This window comes from Manihot esculenta, chromosome 14 (genome assembly GCF_001659605.2).
Source record: "Manihot esculenta cultivar AM560-2 chromosome 14, M.esculenta_v8, whole genome shotgun sequence".
NCBI lineage: Eukaryota > Viridiplantae > Streptophyta > Magnoliopsida > Malpighiales > Euphorbiaceae > Manihot > Manihot esculenta.
Window position 1 is genome coordinate 3807970 of NC_035174.2, and position 19972 is coordinate 3827941.

Here is a 19972-nt window from a genome sequence, read left to right on the forward strand (position 1 = left end):
AAAAAATAAAAAAATATATATTAGGCAGATGATAAAGGTGGCTGCATTTCCTCAACTTCAGGAAGTAATTAAAAACAAATAGTTGTCACCTTAGAGAATGTAGGTGCTACAGGTAAAGGTGTAGCAATATGTAAGGTAATGAAGAAGGCCCATCACCTCCAAAGTCTGAAAATATGATGTCATATAATCCTTGTTTCTCAACGCTACCTTCCAATAAGGTTCTAGAAAAAAAGCTCTTCGACTAACAAAACTTCGTGGCAATTCATGCAGGGGGATTTACGTCTATACTATAACTCAAAAATTGTCTTGCCTACTTGACTAGCAATCCTATGTTTATTTTCGTCATTAACTACATATATGGAATATTTCTATACCTGAAATCAGTTCCCTAGCACATGAATACAGTGCTCCCCAGTCAAAGATCTAGGCTCTTTTTCATGGCTTCATAAACCAAATATGTTATGCTTGCAGATGGCACAACCTTGAGAAGATTTGGGAAGAGCCCTTTGTAGAAGCCTCTATAACCTTCATTCTGAAGTGTTCTCCAAAACACATCAGACATCCCCTTATAAGCAGCAGATGAATTAGAATGTTGTGCTTGCATTCTGAAAAGAAAGAGCAAAGCAAAAAACAAAACATTGAGGTTGCCTTTCAAAAAGATAATAAAAATTCACTTGGATATACCTGACAACAGATGCGAGAATCAAATTTCACCTCCAACCCACCAAAAGAAATAAGAAAAAAATAATAGTATTATAGTTTGTTCATAGATACCACACACAATACCTGGTTCTGATAACCTGTAAGGGATAAACACATGATGCTCCAAAGGCTGCTGAGACTGTCCCACAACCCAATTGCACAAGAGGACCCGGTTCTGTACAAAATTTAAGGTTTTCAGGAGAATGACTCCCATTAAAATAATAAAACCTCAAGAGAAGATGATAAACAGATATGAGAAATTTTACCACTGTCATGCAGAATATAAGCCTTTGACATGTCTTTCAGCGTCTCATATGCAGCAAGGTCAATGCCAGCATAAGGTATAATCCCAAGAAGAGATGGCACAAGGCCTTTATAAAATGCTCGAGGTCCTTCCTGAATCCATATATTCTTTGTTAGAGTTCCCAACTTTGGAGCATTTCCCCCTTCACAAATTTGTAATCGAGTTTTAACAAGATCCAACGGATAGATAGCTGTTTGTGCCACTGCACCAGCCATTCCACCAGCAAAAAGTCTTTCAGCAGGACCTATATTGTCTTTTTCTCCCCCTTTAAAATCAGCAATGACATTCTTTAACAGTTCATAAGAATAAAACTTAATAGCACTTTCAGGTGCTACCTTCACAACATTTAATCCATTACCACGAAAGAAACCCAAAAAACCACCTTCTTTCCATATCTTCTTTATAGCAGGAACAAGGTGAGCATGTGTTGTCTGAACTTGCAAAACCACCTTCAAGCGATCAAGAGGAGCAGTTGCAGTACGAGATGCAGCTCCTGCTATCCCCCCTGCAATGAAATATTTACTTCTATTAACATGCTTACTGATGCCTTCTGGTATAACAGCTTGTTCTCCGATATCTACAAGGCATACCCTTTCCCAGTGATGGTATATGTTTTCAATTGTAGCTTCATGTGGATAAAGCAAAAGAAAATCTCTCCATTCTTCAAAAGTTATAATTCCATTATTATCCTTATCAACATGCTCAACAAAACGGGCAAGCTCCTCGTCATCAATCTCAATCCCTGTGAAGCAGAAACTGCCAGGGCTTATAAGATGAAAACAAGTATGTTCAAAGCAATCCTAGGGATAGCAAATGCTTGCAGAGAATGTGAAAGATAACTGTCATCTGCATTTAACAGTACCATATCTGAGGTGTAATTTGTCACACGAACACAAATTCTGGTATGAAGAGATAATTAGAAAGGATAATTTAATACTTAAAAGGCAGTAACTTTAACTGAGGTCAAATAGTATAGGATAGACAGAGTTTCCCAAATTCTATATGATGCAGCACATGTGGAGACAGAGGAGAAAGGGAAAGAAAAGAGAAGAAGCAAACATGAAGGATGAAGACAAAGAAGAATGATGAAATAGGAAAAGGAGAAGCAGCACAATATCAATCCAAGCGAAATCCTTTGATGCTACTTGCTCCATGTTGTCTTAGGTCTTTCCCTTCCCCCTTCTCACTCTCCCTTATCATAAGGGTGCCAAAACTAGCATTAAATAAAAATTAATGTTCCAATTATTTGTCGTCCAGGTCACCATGCACCATGTACCATGTAAACACAAGATTAAAATCCTACCAAATCCAAAATACAAGACTAAAATCCTATAGAGTCCAAAAGTTCAATACAACAACAGAGCATAACTGCAGAAAGCTTCAAATAAAAATAAAAAAAACTCAGGCAAATGGAATCATCGTATGGCGAATTATGGGTAAATAAACCCTTGTAACCATATTTAAATAATTAAAATAATCTCACACTGTAAAAAGATCTTATACAATTTGTATTCAATAGCAACATAAGTGCAAAAGAACAAATACAAGTACTTCAAAAAAGGACAAGTGCACTTTCCTAAGTAAGCTCCTCAAAGTGCTCCATTCTCGCTTGCTTATAAACCCAGCATTCTGATTTTTAATAAATTTATATATACATGATTGATGATATGCATCTGACTGGAAAGAACAAATCCTCTTCAGTATTCCAACAATTTACCATAGTGTATGTAGCAAAGGAAACGGAAAGGGAAAGAGAAAGCAACTATTAATTGCTTCACAACTAAACTCCCCCATGTGGAAGTAGGAACTACTTAGCTTACCCAAGTGACCTGGATGCCTGGTTGTAGGAGTGAAGTCTATTAGCGGACATCTTCAAGATGTCAAAAAAAAAAGATTTTCATATCAATTACACTAAGGCAAACATAGTTTAGGCTTTGAACCAAAGATATTAATATAACTTATCCGGAATGCAAAATAGTAAGAAGGCGATAAAGATCAATGTTCAATCTTTGGCCCATAGGTACTGGCCAGTGAAAATTTTCATCAAAGCAAATGAGGCTGCAAAAGTGACAGCCACTAGCAGCTTTCACAAAGAACCATGACACAAGCTCTCACTCATACAGAATGAATAATCCCATCTTGTCATCCAAAATTAACACAAACGAAATAAGCTATGACACTAAAATTTCTGTTTTAATCATGCAAACAATATATATCAGAAAGTTGACCAATAGATTGTAAAGCACTAGCATCTTTTAAAATTTAAGTAGCAGAGTAAAACTTAAATAGGAAAACTTTAAATTAAATAAATTTCGTATATAACATGAAGAGTTTAAGGTAATAAATACCATAACCTACTAGTTAATTTCATATTCAAATAAAATGTACCACGTTCTGGATAGTGATTCTGGAACGCCATTCAGAAAGGGGGCCAACGAATTAGTTAGCATTAAGTTAACCACGTCCGTCACAAATAAAGTTTTCCAATCTCACTAAGCAAGCAAGTGAGCCTAACAAGCATAAGTTTTCATACAGAATACTAAAAAGCATCAATATATCTCTAATAACAATTGAATAATCAAGCATTACATATTCACTGTCAATGTGATTGATCAATGCAACCCTTATAAGGAAATATTTAGAAGTTAACAATAAAGCAGAGAAATTCATGTTATACCAGCCTTAACAAGCGCATCCCATAACTCCTCAGGCAAAATGCAACCGTTGTGTTCCACATCAATTGCCTGAAAAATCCGGTATAGATCCAGCTCTTTATCGTCCATATACCTCCTAAACTCCTGATAATCCACCCGTCCATCCTCATTTGCGTCGCAAACCTTCAACAAACCACTGGCGTATATATACTCCGCCGGAATCTGCAAAGCCGATAACCCAGCCTCGATCTGCGCATAATCCAAGTATCCAGCATTGGCAGCGTCAAAGAAATTAAACAGACTCCGTAATCTGACATCCCTCTCTTCTTCGGTTTCTCGCAATGCCAGCAGCACATGATCCATGGATATAGGAACCGCCTTCTTAACAGGGTCGGAACAACCGGTACGGTGGGGGTTCGTCTCCATCTCCGGCAACCCAACAAGGTGGTCCACGGCGTGACTAGCTCCGGACGTGATAGAAACACCCAAATTGCGGAAATGCTAACTGTGGGGTAGGGATATCATGAGCTGCATCAAAGGCGGTTGTTTTCCCTGTTTGTTGGTGTAGACCGGTGAGGTTGACCAAGTAATCAATAGGAAACAAATCAAACAATTAAAATAGAAACAGCTTTCCAGTTAAGGAAAGACCCTATAAAAAATATGACTCGAATCAGTGAGAAGGGGAAGAAAAGAGTAGGAGTGATGGGTCAAGAAAAAGACGAGTCAAAATGGGGAAGAAGGGAGATTGGATTTGAAACGCAATGAGCGAGAATAGGCGGTTGCAGGCAACAAAAACTTTATTAGTCTATAATGGCGGGTGAGGAGCAAGCATTGCCCAGATATTATTGCGTTCGCAGGAGTTTGAATTGGCACGTGCGATTGATGGGTTTTATGGGAATTGATGAGCGGATGAGGCTATGGGCACGTAAAAGATAGAGAAGATTTGACGAGCAACCCAAAAACATGGTGGCCCGATGAATGCCCATTCAGGCTACGTATAAGGCCCTCCATATGTTTGTGCAATTGTGCGAGAGGGAGAGGGAGAGGCAGAGGGAGTGGTAAAGGAAAACGAACTCATTGGCTAGTTCTGCTTTCCCCAATAAAATAGCATTTTCTTGTTTGATAATGAAACCTTTTCTACTTTTAAAAATCAACTATTTTTTAATAATTAAAAATTAACTATAAATTTTAAAAAATTAATAAATTAGTCTTTATCTGAAATATAATTAAGTTATTTTTGTTGTTAATTTATATTATAATGATTTTATTGTTGAAATATATGTAATGATATGTATTAAATTATAAAATAAGTAAATAATATTTATCTTCTAAAATTAAAAATATAAAATATTTAATGTCACTAAATTACACGTTGTAAATTATAATTATTTTAAAAAATTATTATTTAGTTTTTATAATATTGTGAAATTAATTAGTTAATGTTTTTATTTTTAAAAATACATTAAATAATTTATAAAATTTTGAAAATTCAATTATAAAATCTATCTCGTTAAGTTGTAGTATTGTTATAATTAATTTTGCATTATTATAATTAAATTTTTAATATCTTTTTTCCTATATAAATTAATGATATTAGCTGTATATGAATTTAATGAAAGAAATCATAATTAAAATGTTAAAATTACAAAAATTATTTATCATATTTTAAACAAATATAGAAATTAACTAAATAAACACAAATAGTTAATTAAACACAAATTCGTAAAAGATACGAATTTAATATAGTTTTTAGGCACTCATAAATTTAGTCTGGTGGTAAGTGTATCCGAGTAAATCTGAGAAATTTCAAGTTCAATCCCCACTCTCCATTTCAAAAAAATATATATATATATATAGTTGTTAGATTAATTAGTAAGTCTATTAGATGAGTTGTGTGTGATCACTAACAAAACTAACGAAAAATCTTATCAACTCATTTTTCGTTTAACAAATTTCAAAACTAAAAAGAAAATAATATATGCTTTTGGTTCACATTCTTTCTTTCACTGTTTTTAATTTATGAAAGTACATATATTTTGAAATTCTTCAAAAAAAAATACATAATCAATCTCTGGTTATCAGGTTTCACATGTCAATGAGCGCAATTTATGTCCTTTTAGGGTTTCAAATTCCAAACAATAATTACAAACTAGATCTAATAATTTATATTAAAATTATATATTATGTTGTTAATAAAAATTTAAAATATTTTAATATAAATTCATATTATTAGAAATTAATTTTACCATAAATTGAATTATATATAGTACAGATTTTATTATAAAATAAAAAATCAATGAAATTGCATAATTTAAAAAAAAAAATTTCACATGCATATTCGGCCTTAGATGGTATCTGACCCCGACGTAATTTCCTTGTGGATGAAATCGGGCCACGATGTTATGACCTGAGCGAGGCTCCCCAGTCCTGGCTGCGGCCTTTAATTCCAATGAAGCCCACAACACCTCGTCTCTTCTTTCTACTCTCACACTTTTGTTCTTGTTAACGCATTACACGCGTATTAAGGTTTCTCTTCCGTAGAAATCAAAACATCGATCGAATTAAAATGGCCAACTTGAGGAGAGTTCTTATCAACGCTTACCGTGTCGTCAATTCCTCCGCCACCGCCAGTCGCAGCTCAATCGCTTATGTCTCACCCATTCTCAGAGAATCCTCTTTCAGGTTTCAACCTAATTTCCCCTTGCTACTCGTTTTCTGGAATCGTAACAGGAAATTCGTTTGATTGATTTTTTGTGTAATTTTCTCCCAGGTCTCAATATGGTTTGTTTTCGCGTTATTCAACTCTTAACGATAATGAGACGCGATTGTTAGTTATTGATCTCTCCAACGAAGAGAGCAAAAGGCGTTTATGTAACAGGTTTCTATCCTTTCATTTCCCTTGTTCTTGATCCTTTCATGATTTTTTGGCTACATATGTCCTTACTATACAGACTAACATTCCTGTTTCTGTGGTCCGTGGGTGTAGGCTGCTGTATAGGAGCAGGCAGAGAGGGTTCCTGGAGCTGGATTTGGTTCTTGGAAAATGGGTAGAAGAGCATATCTTTTCCATGAACGAAAGCGAAATTAAAGCACTTATGAATGTCCTTGACTTGGTAAAACTTCTCCTCTATAATCTGGTGGATTTATTAATTTTTCTGATCTCTTTTCGTCGGTGTTTTTTTTACTACTTGTGATTTAATTTTCTTCTTCAAGTTGTATGGGGATTTGTTAAATTTACGGGTGTATGTGGATTGTGAAGTACTGCATGCTTCAAATCTCTTTAAAGTAGACTCTCATGTTGATCAGCTAAGAGACACCCTCTTTAAGCCGTCTTAAGATTGATCAGCTTTAAGGTGGCTTTAAGTTGCCAAGATTGTGTGATAAATACTCACTTCTATCGCAGTTCTGCATCAGTGAATTGAAGCTGATGGTACAACATTTTCTGCCTTTGGGTTCGCTATTTTGTTCCTTTTACTTGTCAAGCATCAGGTTGAAATTAAGGTCATGATGAATGAATGAATGAAGGAAAGATAATTAGCGTCTTGTTTGACATTTTCTCTCTCCAATGATCTGATGGCTGCTTTAGTTTCAAGCTGAGGAATTTTTGTTTAATAGATTATATTCATGTTATATTATCCGGTTTCTATTGTACAGGAAAATCCAGATCTCTGGAAGTGGTTAACTGGTCAGGAGCAACCCCCAGAGGCAGTCAGCACAAATCCTGTGAGATATGATATAAAAGATGACTGCAAAACTTGGTGTTTGGTATATCTATTCTCCTTGCTCACTGCATCCTTATATTGTACTCTATTGGTGTAGGTGTTTTCTGCAGTGCGTGATAAGATCATGAACAACCTCAATAGCCATGCTGCTCCTGAAACACGTGCTATACCTGGACAGCCATGGGTGAGAGGGTGGGATGATATCAAGAAAAATCCCGGCAGCCCTGTGGCTGGGAATCAGTAGCGTGTCAACTGTGAGCTGGAATATCTATTGGCAGATAATTTGCAGTGTATAAAGAATAATGGATACTTTGTCATATAATCTTCATTAGTGTGATATGAACAAGACCTGCTGGCTGTACCAGAATCAAGAAATTGGATATGAACAAGAGCTACTGGCTGTAAGAAGGTGAAAAAATTTAGTAGCCTCACCTTTATGTTCATGCCCATTTACACGTTGAATCTTACGATGAGAAATTGTTCTGTGAAATGCGTGTTTTATTTCTGAAATTGCACGGTTTTCGCATTGCTCGCTTTCTAATATTTTTTCACTAGGGTTTTAATCCTTCTTGTGAAAGCCTGAGAGGTGTTGCACCTGTTTTCGGAATAGGTTTACCGGCATTCTAAATGAAAACGGTAGCTGCTAGGCCCACAAATAAGAAAGTAAATTGCACGGTGCAATGGTATAAATGAGCGTGAATCTTGGGACGGGTAAAAGTAGAAATTTCCAATACTCAGGATGTCCTGAAACCAAAACAGAGAAACTTTTAAAGGATTAGACATTGGATAATGGGAGATGATGACGGTAGCCTCAGCAATCAGATCCATGTTATTCTAGTCCCTCATTCTTCATTAATGTCCTCTGCAATGTCTTTTCAGTAGCATCGGCAGACCTAACACTAGATGAACCCTGCACGTCCTCGCCAGTTTCACTCTATGTTCATGAACAGTAGCGCCCGCAACCTCCAAGTGGCGGACCTTTGGTATGACTGGCACAATTGTTGCAACTTCAGCGTAATCCAGAATCATTTGGAAAAGCTCTTATGTGACCTTGAAGTTAAATGGGATAACGGGACTTCCTATATGCACACACTTTGGACTGAGAGTCAATTTCTTGATGGGTATTGCCCGACCCAACTGGCTTGAAGGCGCTAGGTATTTCGGTCAGCAGCAAATTGATGGTTTCCTCTGCAACCTGTGGTCGAATGTGGATTTTATTTGGTACGTTTGAGGAACTAAGACACCAGTTTACTGTGGCTTCCATACTGGTCTTCCTTGGAAACGCATGATGTTTGTGAAATTTGGCCAACAGATAAATAATACCCATTGATCTTTGAGAATGTTGTGGTTGTGTTCATGTGGTTGACGGTTGGTGACTTTGAGGTGGAACCAAGATGAAAATTAGCAAACTCGCTTTTACCGAATTAAGGAGGGTGGGAAGGAGAAGGATCTTGAATTTGAATCGGTCCCTGGGGGTGAATGGTCATTCATGAGGTTCAAACAAACTGGCTGATTGTATGAGCAATTTTTTTTTTTTTCCTCTTTCTGCTTTAAATTGCATCTTGAAAAAATCTGTAAACTGGCACTATTTGTCTGAAAATAAAACAACAAACCGCGGGACTATCAAGTAATATTGTAGTGTGATTCACAAATCTTTTCAAGTAGGCTCGGTTGTTGCACTTGCACATAAGCTCAGTTATAGTGTGAGGCGCATAATTCTCTTCCTTTTTTCCCATGTCTATAATTTAGAATTGGAAAATAATTATTTGATAAACTACGGAAACTAATTCATTTTTGAAAAAATTTATTAAAATATTCTTAAAATTTTAAAAATTTTATTAATTAATTGAATATTATCTAAAAAATATAAAATATTCTCTATATAAAAAATTAATTAATAGATATTTTTATAAAATTATATATCAATTAATATATTTTTTATATTTAAAAAATTAAATAATAAAATAATTAATTATTATAATTAATGAAAAGACTGCATAATAGATTTAACTAAATACTATCTTTGTTCATAGTTGTAGAATTTTTTCTTTTAAAATTATTTGTCACTTTAAGAATTTTAATGTAATATTAAATTTTTAGTTTTTGTATGTACTCTATAAATAATTAAGTCATTTAATAGTGACATATAAAAAAAATTATTTAAAGAATATTTTAAATAAATTATTATAAAAAAATTTTAAAATTAAAATTATTAACTAATTTTATTTGACTTGTAAATAAATTTAAAACGATATGTATTGTGTGAGGAAGATAGTAGCCAATTTTTCTTTTAGAATTTGTAAGCCCCACTTACAGCTCACAGAGGAAGACACATTTATTTCATTTTTTTGGTCGAAAAGAAGAATTACTGACAGCCAAAGAGCATCGAAACTATTTAGAATGAGTAACTTTATCAGTTCAGCAATATGTATTAGAGGAACAAATTATTGAATTTGATTTTGTAAAATATAAATATTTAATATGACTATCATTTCTCATAAAAAAAATTAAATAATTTAATTTATAAAATATAAAAACTTTATAATTAATTAATTTTGAAATAGCAATAAATTATTGAATTTCTAAAGAATTCAACCATATAATTATTTCACTTTAAAAGATATGAATTTTCAAGTTACTAATTACTTTATTCCAATTATAATAAAAAAAATAATTAAGTAGAAACTAATTCAAATAGACTAGCTCTAAAATTAATTAAAATAATAACGATACTTTACTATTTTCATTATTTATATATTATAAATAATAACTATAATTTATATTATATTCTAAAATAGTAAGATTTTAAATTTAAACCAAATAAAAAACAATCATCCTTTTGTTTTCATTAAGGGAAATTTGATATATGTGCTGCAAAATCCTTATTTAAAATAAAGAAAATAATGGGTTTCAACTTTAAAAAAAAAATAAAATAAATAAAATAATGAAATTGCAAATTCCATGCGAGCGAGCTTGCGGGGTATAAACGTCATTCTGCAGCTACCAATGAACGGATCAGAGCGGGCCAAGTAATCCGCAATGCAGCTTTGCGAAACAGAGAACGAAATGGAATCAAGTATGGTGAAAAAGAAAAGATATTAAGAGCTTGAGGTGGCTGACAAGGCTCAATCGCACTATCGCCACCTCCAATCGACAACTGGTCGCCGGCGAGCAAGTGACAAGTTTCTGATTCATCAAAATCGTTCAAAACCAAACCCTATCTATCATCACAATCACATTAATACAGAGTCACTGTTCAGTCTCCATATTCCCTCGTACCCCTTTCCTGTCTTCAGTGGAAATCCTGCTACTAGTTTATCCGACTTTTCCGGTCAAGAAGATGTGTTGGGTGTTTGGTCTTAGGTGAGGATATAAAATCTTTGAAATGGGAACGGGCTCGGAATCTAATGGATGGAGCCGAGCTCAAGGATTGGTAACCAAGACGCTGGTTCTGATTGGAGGTGCGATTCTTGTAAAGCGCTTTACCAAGTCTACTACTCGTTGGGACCATGCTCGAATTGTTGCTCAATCAATCAGCGGCGAAAAGGTACCATTTAATTAAGTTTATTGTCCTTTTGGGTTCGTCCCCACTTTCGTTTCTTTTCTGATTCTAATTTCAATTTAATTTGTGGGGTTAGTTCTCGAGAGAACAAGCATCCAGAGATCCCGATAATTACTTCAACATCAGGTACTCTTTTACTTCTTCTTCGAATCTCTAAGTTTATTGAATTTTGAGTAAAAGCGGCGAACCTTAATGAATCTTGAGATATGAATTCAGAAATTGCAAGAGAAAGTTCAAATGTTGTGAATGCTTTCAGTACTTTTAGTTTTATGAATTTTTATGCGCAGAATGCTTACTTGTCCGGCAGCGGAGATGGTGGATGGTTCCAAGGTTTTATATTTCGAACAGGTTAGTTTAACTTTTTTCATTATTATTATTTTTACTTCAAATTCATTTGTAAATTCAGTTAATGTCTTGATGTGAATTATCTGTCTATTGTTAGGCATTCTGGAGGACGCCTCAAAAGCCCTTTCGGCAGGTAATGTGTCAGTGTTGCTATTTGATTTATTATTTTCAACTTATTAAAAGGATTACTGGAATGAACTTGTATAAAAGTTGCTCCTTCATTAACTGCTTTTTACATATTTTAGCTAATTTTTTATTTTTAAATTAAAAGGCACTAATTCAACAAAAAATATATTCTGACAATTGTATGGCTCCAGAGGCTCTATATGGTGAAGCCCTGTCCAAAGGAGTTGAAATTTGATGTTGAGGTGAGCTTATTTTGAAACTGATGGTTCTATATGAGCATAATAATTATTGCACTGTATTTTGGTACGTGAAAGCCTCTTTTTCCTTCTCATGTTAAGGGGAAATCCTAAGGAATTATATGTTGCTGTAATATCTTTTAAATTTTAATGCTTGTAGTATACTGCTTTTCCCAAATCATTTGCAGTTATTTTCATCAAGGTTCTCTTTACTTTGATTATGCTGTCTTCTTCATGATATTTGCTTGAAGCCCTTTGAACTCCTTTTACGGTATTTGGTTTTCATCAAGTAGCTCTGGTGAATAATATCAGTGCATGGTAGCCAAGAGTATAACTCCATATATTATGCTCAGAAACATGATTTTCAGACCTTTCATAAAACGTGCAATAGTTTTGTTGCATTGCTGCTGCCAATTAGTGAAAACTCAGTCATGTGTGCTACATTGTAAAACTTTTTCCCTCCTTGTTTGTTACTTCAACTGTTAACTTTTTTTTTTCTCGGATAGTTATTTCTTATCATCTTTATATGGGTGGCTTCTTTCCCCCATGAAATTAGTGGGATTAAATTAGTCTTTTGATCCTATTTTCATTTTGAGGTTCTGCAAGAAATTTTCTATAAACTCCTTAAACAACTAACATATTGTTTCGTTCTTTCCTTAATGGACAGGTAAGCTCATATGCCATCAGAGATGCAGAGGAGTACAAAAATTTCTGCGATCGCCCAAAGGACCAACGACCACCGCCAGAGGAAGTTATTGGTGTAAGTCCCCTGGATAGATTCAGATTTTGATTTAAACTCATTATCTTTGTGGTATATATATATATTTAATTGTGCTTTAGACTTCAAGAACATTGCCAATTCTAAGTTCACCAGATAACTTTCTTAGATGGGTGTTAATTTCTACTCTATGCCGTGTCATGCATTACCAAAATGGATAACTTTTTATTCATTGGATCGATATTGTATATTTAGTTTCTCCACTTTGTTGCACAAGTGCAGGATATTGCAGAACATCTGGCAACAATACATCTTAAACGCTGTGACCGAGGAAAACGCTGCCTGTATGAAGGTTCTACTCCCCCTGGAGGATTCCCAAATTCATGGGTATTTGCTTGTCATCCTTCTTTTAGTTTTCTGAAATCTTGTTTTTTGTATATATCTATGGGATTGTATTTTGAAGATATTTGGTTTTCCAGAGACGGGGACAAGTGTAATTGTACTCTGTTACTAATCTATTACTCTTGACAGAATGGAGCAACCTATTGCACTTCGGAACTAGCAATTTTAAAGAACAGTGAAATACATACCTGGGATAGGGGCTATGATGATGATGGAAATCAGGTGGGTTCCACGGCCTCACTTAGGTTTAGTTTAAGTTAATTTGAAAATGTATTAAGATTGTTCTGTTGTGTCAATTTGACAGTTCTGTTCTGGTGGTTACAGGTTTGGGGAGCGAAGGACCGACCTTACGAGTTCAAGCCGGCACCAGTCTCTAGTAGTAATGACATGTTTTCTCCTTCGAATTTCCCCGCTCCACAAATGATGGAAAAAAGAATAGAGGGTTCTTTTGTTTTGCAAGAGTGATCACTTAATATATATAGTCACGTGTAAAGGTTCAAGCTTATATTATTTTTATCAAAGTTATAAATCTCAGTTAAAGACGATGTTATCCATCAGTTTTCTTTTGGTGGGTGGTTGGTATAATATTGCAATTGATGAAGATGGCGTAACTGCCAAGCAGATTCAATTCATAGCATTAGCAATCAATCCAAATCAACCCCCCCCAACCCCCAAAACCAAAAAAAAAAATTCTAAGGACGTTGGATGGTGATGTGAGCTTTACGGCCTGAATCCCAATGGAAGCATGCGGTGATATTACTGAACACACTTTTTCTTTTCTTCTCAGCGCTGTTCTTCGCAAAGAGAATTGAAAGACGAAGGAATGAGCAGATAAGAGGCGGTGAAACTTAATAGAAGTAAACTAATTGGATATATGTGTTATAAAATTCTGTGAGGCGGACATGAATGGAAACAACACATTTTGTTATTATTTATTATTATATATTGGGAGTTTTATTTTAATTAATTAAATAAGGAAATTAAGTCTGTTAATGTTTTATAAGAATTTAGTGGGTCTGATCAACAATCTCTAATAATTGAAACATAGAACAGTCTTGATAAAATTTCTACAGCTCATCAATATCCCTATTCCCTAAGCCTGCAAAATCCAAACGCATAGTCCAACAGAGGCAAAATCAAGATTCACATTTCTGAGAAACAGTGTTGGATGGGCTAAGGGAATGAATGCTAAGAATTTCTTCAAACAACTGTGATGCAATTGCCACTACCAAGGTTTCAGGTCACCAACAGGACCTGCAGTCCAGTTCAAGATCTTCTCACCTGGCCTCAAGTAAATAGTTTTTTCATGCGGCAGTTTACGTGCAAGTCCGTTCAGAACTTGATGGAAAGCATCTCCTGGTTGAGCAGGTTGGGGGAATAACATTGCCTGCTTCATTGATGGGTTTGCAAGCAATCTCTGCTTCCTGAGTATCACTTCAGGTGGGATTGAAGTCAGAATGGTGTCCAAGTTGGGCACATCTTTCTCATCTACAAAAACCCCAATTTCTTCCCATGGAATTGCATCCGCAAAAGGTAGCACAATGTCATCTGCAATGATAACCGGAATGCAACCAAAGATAACAGCTTCAACCAATCTCGGACTCCATGGAGCCCAGCCAAGCGGACACAAGCAAAACACGGCTCGTTGCATGTCTTCGTAGTATGTAGTTGGGTGATCTGTGGATATGTCAAAAAGTGGATTGTCCTTGAAGTTTTCCCACACTGCTGCTCGAGCACCTCTGAGAAATTTTAAATGAAGATTTCAATTGGCTTCAATAAATTACCAAAGATGGTTTTGAGCCTTCAATGCTACAATTGCACCTAAACATTTTCCAGTTAACATGGAAACAAAATGTGAACATACCTTGCATAATAGCCGCCTTCTGGGTCATTTCCCACATCATAAAACAACCCTCTGAAGTAGACAAAGATAGATCTAGGGGTTTTCTCAGGAATAAAGTGGGCTTGCATTTTCTGGGGAGGGGCATATGGAGGAACAATTATTGATCCCTCTTTTAAGCAGACATGATTACGTTGTCCAAAAGTTTGCACCAAGGTAGCCCGTTGGAGCAAGTGAAGAATTCCTCTTTCAATGGCCTTCTCTTCCTGCAAAAGCACACGTGAAGAGGGAACCATCAAACAAAAGTAAATGACATATAGAAAGACAACTTGCAAGAACTCGACAAAGTTCACATTATGAATATAAACATATATATATTTTTTTGATACAGTACAAGAGTTGAAAATAGGAGTTTGGAATCCCTAAAATAGGTCAATTGATTAAAATTTATTAAACAGCTCGTCACCAAAAGAGGAGATTACCAGGAATGACAAACATAAAAGAAATGGATTTACTCACCAAATAATGGAAGCATGCTGCAAAGTCATGGGGCACAACGAAAAAGTGATCAGCACCTTCAGTCCGGTTCCAATAAGGCCAGTTTGAAGAAATAAGCTGGATAGCACTTCTCATCATTCTTGGCGATTTAAAAGGCAAAGGGAGGCCATTCGGTGTCAAGTCGCAAGTGGTGTATACAGGGGTATAAAACCAATCAGCTTCCTCAGGATTGAGCGTTCGAACAGGACTAGATAAAAGAAACCGATGCATAAAGATCTCAGCAGCAAACATATGGGTGAGGCATCTTGGATCCTTTTGCAGAACCTTCTTGTTGTATTTGCTTGGAAGTTCATAAACAAAAACTTTTAGTCTTCCTACAGGATCATCTTCTAAAACATCACCAGCACTACCTACATTTTACACAACCCAATCAGCTCTACCTACATGTTGCCAAGTTTTATAGTTCCAAGCATTTAATAATTATCAATATAAGAATTTCAATCTGCCACAAAACATGCAGTTTCCATGCTAAAAATAAATTCTCATTTCCCCCTTCTCTCACTTCCACCTTTGCCAAATTGCCAAAATCAAATATCTTTTCACTATTCAGATTTCTTGTCAAGGATGTCAGAGATGTCCACCACACAAATTGTTTTATTCATAATCTCTATTTTAATGCAAAATGCTGAATCAATTTAGTATGACTTTTAGAGCTTGGTGCTTGCTCTTCTAAGATGAAGCAATCCAGGAAAACATTATAGAGATAGGATGAAGAGCAACTAGTGAAAAAGAAACTCTTCCCTCTCTACATACACTCCTAAATATGCACAGTTATTAGTGAAGATGTCAAATACAATCCATGTCATTCAGACACCAATTTGTTTCTGACATGGAAATTTGGGACATCAGACATTCTATTCTTTTCAACTGAGTCCAAACTAGTTGGCATCATCTACGTGGAACCTTTTTTGCATTATATTATGTTGAGATCATAAGATAAGCACCTACAAAACAAGTATGTTACTATGGAAAATGGAGAGTAGACAATAAATTTTCCAGCAATCCAGATGTGGAGAACAAAGAGTAGACAATAAATTTTGGGAAAGGCACACACAGCTTATACAGATAATTGAAAAAAACAACGGCCTTTTATAAGTTTTTCAAACTCATTAAATTCTTGAACAATAATAACGGAAATTATTTAGATGTTTGTTTCAGAATTGATAAATTTTTAACTATTATAGAAATTTGTCAACTTCAACCAATGAAACTACACACAATCCACTTCGACTAAAGCCAGCAGGTCTAGCAAATCTCCGATTGAGCTTCAACTCAAGCGGATCCCCAGAAGAGGTATTATTCCCAAAAACTACATAGTCAAATCTAGGAGGAAACCGTAAATTCAGTTATCAAGCCCACATCATTGTTTAAAAAAAAAAAAAAAGAATAAATCAACTGCAGACACCACATAGAGATAAAATAATTATTGAGCATGACAAATCCATCAGCACAGAAGGATGCAAAGGCAGCATAGAACTGATAGAAGGAAGGAAAGCTACCTGAAATCCTCTCAGTGGGTTGACCCCTACCCAGCTTCACAGCACCAGCAGTCGATGCAAAGGCAGCAAAGCAGAGAATTCCAACAAAAACCCACTTCCAAATCTCCATTCTTTCTATCCCCTTACTCTTTTGAAGCTCGAAAGAAAGGGAAGCAATGAAGAGAAATCAAACAAAGAAGCAGATAATATGAGCATAGAAGGATGATTTCAGCTACAAAAGATAGATGAAATGTCACGAAAGAGGTAGTTACAGGGTTTTGTTAGAAATACAAGAAATGAGTTTATTTATTGATGAGAGAAACAAATGGGAAAGAAAGAGCAAGAAGCTGATTGAGAAGGCCAAGCAAATTTGCCGGAAGAAGATTCTCGTGGTGTTTCTTAAACTGGTAATATGGTGGGCGCTGTATATAATATTTGGGCTGGTCTGATGCCAAGTCCACCTCATTACCAGATCCCAGCTGCGTTGTTCAACCTTCAACCTGCTCTTCGAAGAATTACCCCAAAGTCCTTCGCTTTGCTATTATTCACTATTTTGTCATTGAATTTTGACAATTATATCATAAAAAATTTATTATTTAGTTTCTGTATTTTAGATAAATTTATTAATTAATTTTTTAATTTTAAAAAATACACTAAACTATTCTTAAAATTTTAGAAGATCACATTTTATTAAATTTAATTATTAAGTGTTTTATCATTTTTTAGTTTAAAAAAGTTATTAATTAATTCTTAATTTTATAAAAAATTACTAATTAATTTTTATATCGAAAATATTTAAATATTTTTTTATAATACTTAATAATTAAAATTAATAGTTAAATTATTTAGTGTATTTTTTTAAAATATTAAAATATTTTAATATATTTTTTAAAATTAAAAATTAACTAATAAATTTTTTATATTATATAAATTAAACAGTAATTTTTTTAAATATATTCAGTACGTTTTATAATTTGTATTATTTATTTTTTTACATATATTAAAAAATATATTTTTTATTAATTTTTTAATTATACTCATTTTAAATATATTAATCTTTATTAAATATTAAAAAATATTTTAAAAATAAGATAAAATTAAATAGAATTATAATTGTTAATTTGTATGTTATTATAATTAAAAATAATAATAATAATTTTAAGATAATTTAAAAAATAAATTAATAAAAAATATAAAAAAAAATGTCCACCAACAGTCGCTCAGTTAAAAAAAAGAAAATTAAGATTTTTACTATGCACTATAATAAATATACTAATGTAATAAATTAAAAAAAAAATACACAAAAAAATTAAAGTTTCTAGGGTCAGGTGTGACAACATGTAGCTGGGTAGCAACAGCACACCGACAGTCTACCTCTTTATCATATATTAAAAAAATATCAAAAAGTGTGAAAATGGAGAAATTATCAAAGTAAATTTTGTAACATATAGCATCAAACAGTTGAAAAATAATTTCAGTATTGTTACGAAACACATTCTTAATCATGTTTATAACAAAAAAAAAAAATTATTACCTAGTTAATTTTAAATACTGCAAGATGTTTACGAATAAGAGTCACCTTTATATACCAAGTAAATAAATCTTCAACTTTCTTATTTTTCCAACTAATTACAAATTAAAAGTACTTCAAAATTCCTTTATTATTATAAAATGTGTTAAATCCATTAATACGTTTACTTACAAAAAAAAAAAAAATTAAACCCACTAGTTTCTAGATAAAGAAAGTTTTTTAAAGCATGAAAATGAGAGAATTTGACATAAATTAAATAGTGAAAGGTCACGTGACAAATGAAAATAACATAGGGTTATTTTGTTATGGTAAATTTTGAAAGAGGATGAGAAATGAATAGTTTCAACCATATTTTGTTGATAGGAAAATGGTAAAGAAATAGAGGATATTTTGCCTTTGTAGATATTAGGGGATCACACCGACACAATATTTTGAATTGTCAACTTTTCTTGCCAACTATGGACTTCATCAAACGAGATCTTCGCCTTTGGTGTTTCGTTTGAGTGCTTCCTGCTCAGCGCTTAGGCGGGGCCAGGGCTTTGAATGACTTCAACTGAAATTAACTTTTTTAATCTTCTTTTAATTTTTTAATTAATTTTAATTTCCATTCAAATTCAAATTAATAAATATTTTTTAACTAAAAAAAGCTAAAAACTAACCTGTATTGCTATATTTTAATTCATTTAACTTTCATTTATCATTTAATTTTAACTGTGATTATTTACTTTTCTTAATTCTCGGAGAGAATTTTTCCATTAAGCTCCTTTACTACATTTTTTTTAATTAATTTTCATTGAAGTAGTTACATCACACTGCACTCCACACAATAACAATAATAAAAATTACTATTTAATTTTATAATATAAAAAAATTTTAATTTTAAAAATATATTAAACTATTTATATAATTATTTTATTATATATTTACTCTTATTTAATAGTGTTTTTTTTTTTATATCTGTTCGAACACAAATATATAATTTTTGCTATGTTTAAGATAATGTTGAATATTAATTTAACTTAATTTTAAATTTGTGACCCGCTGCCTCTAGTAAATCGGTCTGAGTTTGAAAAAAATTGATTGAAAAGTAATCAGTTATGTATTAAAATATTTTCACTACTTATAAATATTAAAAATAATAAATAATAATTATTACTATATTTTATTATATAATTATATGAATATTATTTAATTTAAATATATATAAATGTATTTGATAAACATTAATTTATATAAAGGAAAAACTACCATATATAATGCTTGCAGTTTGATGGAACAACCAACTTCATTTATTATGATTTATTGATTGCACATAAAGAGACAGACAGAGGCCGCCATGGGCTGATTTGATTCCAATTTTCTGTTAGAATCCCCGGTTTCCGGGTACTTTGGTCTTAAATGGTTACAATTACAGTTTGAAAATAGTTACGGTTAAAAACGGTTTCCATTTAATTATTGTTGATTTAAAATTTTGAATAATTTATAATAAAGTTTATAAAATTTAGTCTCTATTATTTTAATTATTTAATAGTTTATTTTTTTTAAAATTTTGAATAAGTATATTCAGACTTATTTATTACGTGCTAATATTGCATTTTGGAAAGAGTTCTTAGAATGTAAAAATTTTGCAATATAATCATTATATTTATAAAGATTTTATTACAGATTATGTTAAATCTCATGTAGATCCATTGTAATTAATAGCCAATATTTTTAGTTAAAACTTCTTATATTCTATTCTAGAAAATGATGTACAGGATAGATAGATTATTATAAAATAAAAAGAAAATAAAT

The 19972-nt window shown here is 33.2% G+C and overlaps 4 protein-coding genes across 7 annotated transcripts; 2 read left to right on the top strand and 2 right to left on the bottom strand.

Annotated features, from left to right (window-relative positions):
* Nucleotides 1-18: 18 nt before the first annotated feature.
* LOC110631397 (calcium-dependent mitochondrial ATP-magnesium/phosphate carrier protein 2) lies at nt 19-4755 on the bottom strand. 3 transcript variants are annotated; one of them, XM_021779214.2, is made up of 5 exons: nt 3684-4755; nt 1389-1748; nt 969-1271; nt 787-877; nt 19-605 (listed from the first exon to the last, which is right to left on the bottom strand). In XM_021779214.2, exons 1-5 carry the CDS (start codon nt 4084-4086, stop codon nt 416-418), a joined length of 1347 nt encoding a protein of 448 aa, XP_021634906.1. In that variant the 5' UTR covers nt 4087-4755; the 3' UTR covers nt 19-415. The 3 variants fall into 3 exon arrangements, with proteins under 3 accessions (XP_021634906.1, XP_043806571.1, XP_021634905.1); XM_043950636.1 differs by having other exon boundaries at nt 969-1511; XM_021779213.2 differs by having other exon boundaries at nt 969-1748.
* Nucleotides 4756-6120: 1365 nt separating this feature from the next.
* LOC110631402 (succinate dehydrogenase assembly factor 2, mitochondrial) lies at nt 6121-7892 on the top strand. Its single transcript, XM_021779225.2, has 5 exons — nt 6121-6342; nt 6431-6538; nt 6647-6773; nt 7315-7383; nt 7480-7892. The coding sequence occupies exons 1-5, from the start codon at nt 6227-6229 to the stop codon at nt 7624-7626; spliced, it is 567 nt and encodes a 188-aa protein (XP_021634917.1). The 5' UTR covers nt 6121-6226; the 3' UTR covers nt 7627-7892.
* A 2504-nt stretch (nt 7893-10396) lies between these two features.
* On the top strand, nt 10397-13328 carry LOC110631401 (chromophore lyase CRL, chloroplastic). Of its 2 annotated transcripts, XM_021779224.2 has the most exons (9): nt 10399-10929; nt 11021-11070; nt 11232-11292; nt 11387-11422; nt 11607-11657; nt 12319-12411; nt 12652-12756; nt 12901-12993; nt 13096-13328. In XM_021779224.2, exons 1-9 carry the CDS (start codon nt 10768-10770, stop codon nt 13234-13236), a joined length of 792 nt encoding a protein of 263 aa, XP_021634916.1. In that variant the 5' UTR covers nt 10399-10767; the 3' UTR covers nt 13237-13328. The 2 variants fall into 2 exon arrangements, with proteins under 2 accessions (XP_043806577.1, XP_021634916.1); XM_043950642.1 differs by lacking the exon at nt 11607-11657 and having other exon boundaries at nt 10397-10929.
* Nucleotides 13329-13788: 460 nt separating this feature from the next.
* On the bottom strand, nt 13789-17197 carry LOC110631398 (probable beta-1,4-xylosyltransferase IRX10L). The gene is made up of 4 exons (XM_021779215.2): nt 16669-17197; nt 15131-15519; nt 14636-14877; nt 13789-14510 (listed from the first exon to the last, which is right to left on the bottom strand). The coding sequence occupies exons 1-4, from the start codon at nt 16775-16777 to the stop codon at nt 13997-13999; spliced, it is 1254 nt and encodes a 417-aa protein (XP_021634907.1). The 5' UTR covers nt 16778-17197; the 3' UTR covers nt 13789-13996.
* Nucleotides 17198-19972: the final 2775 nt, after the last annotated feature.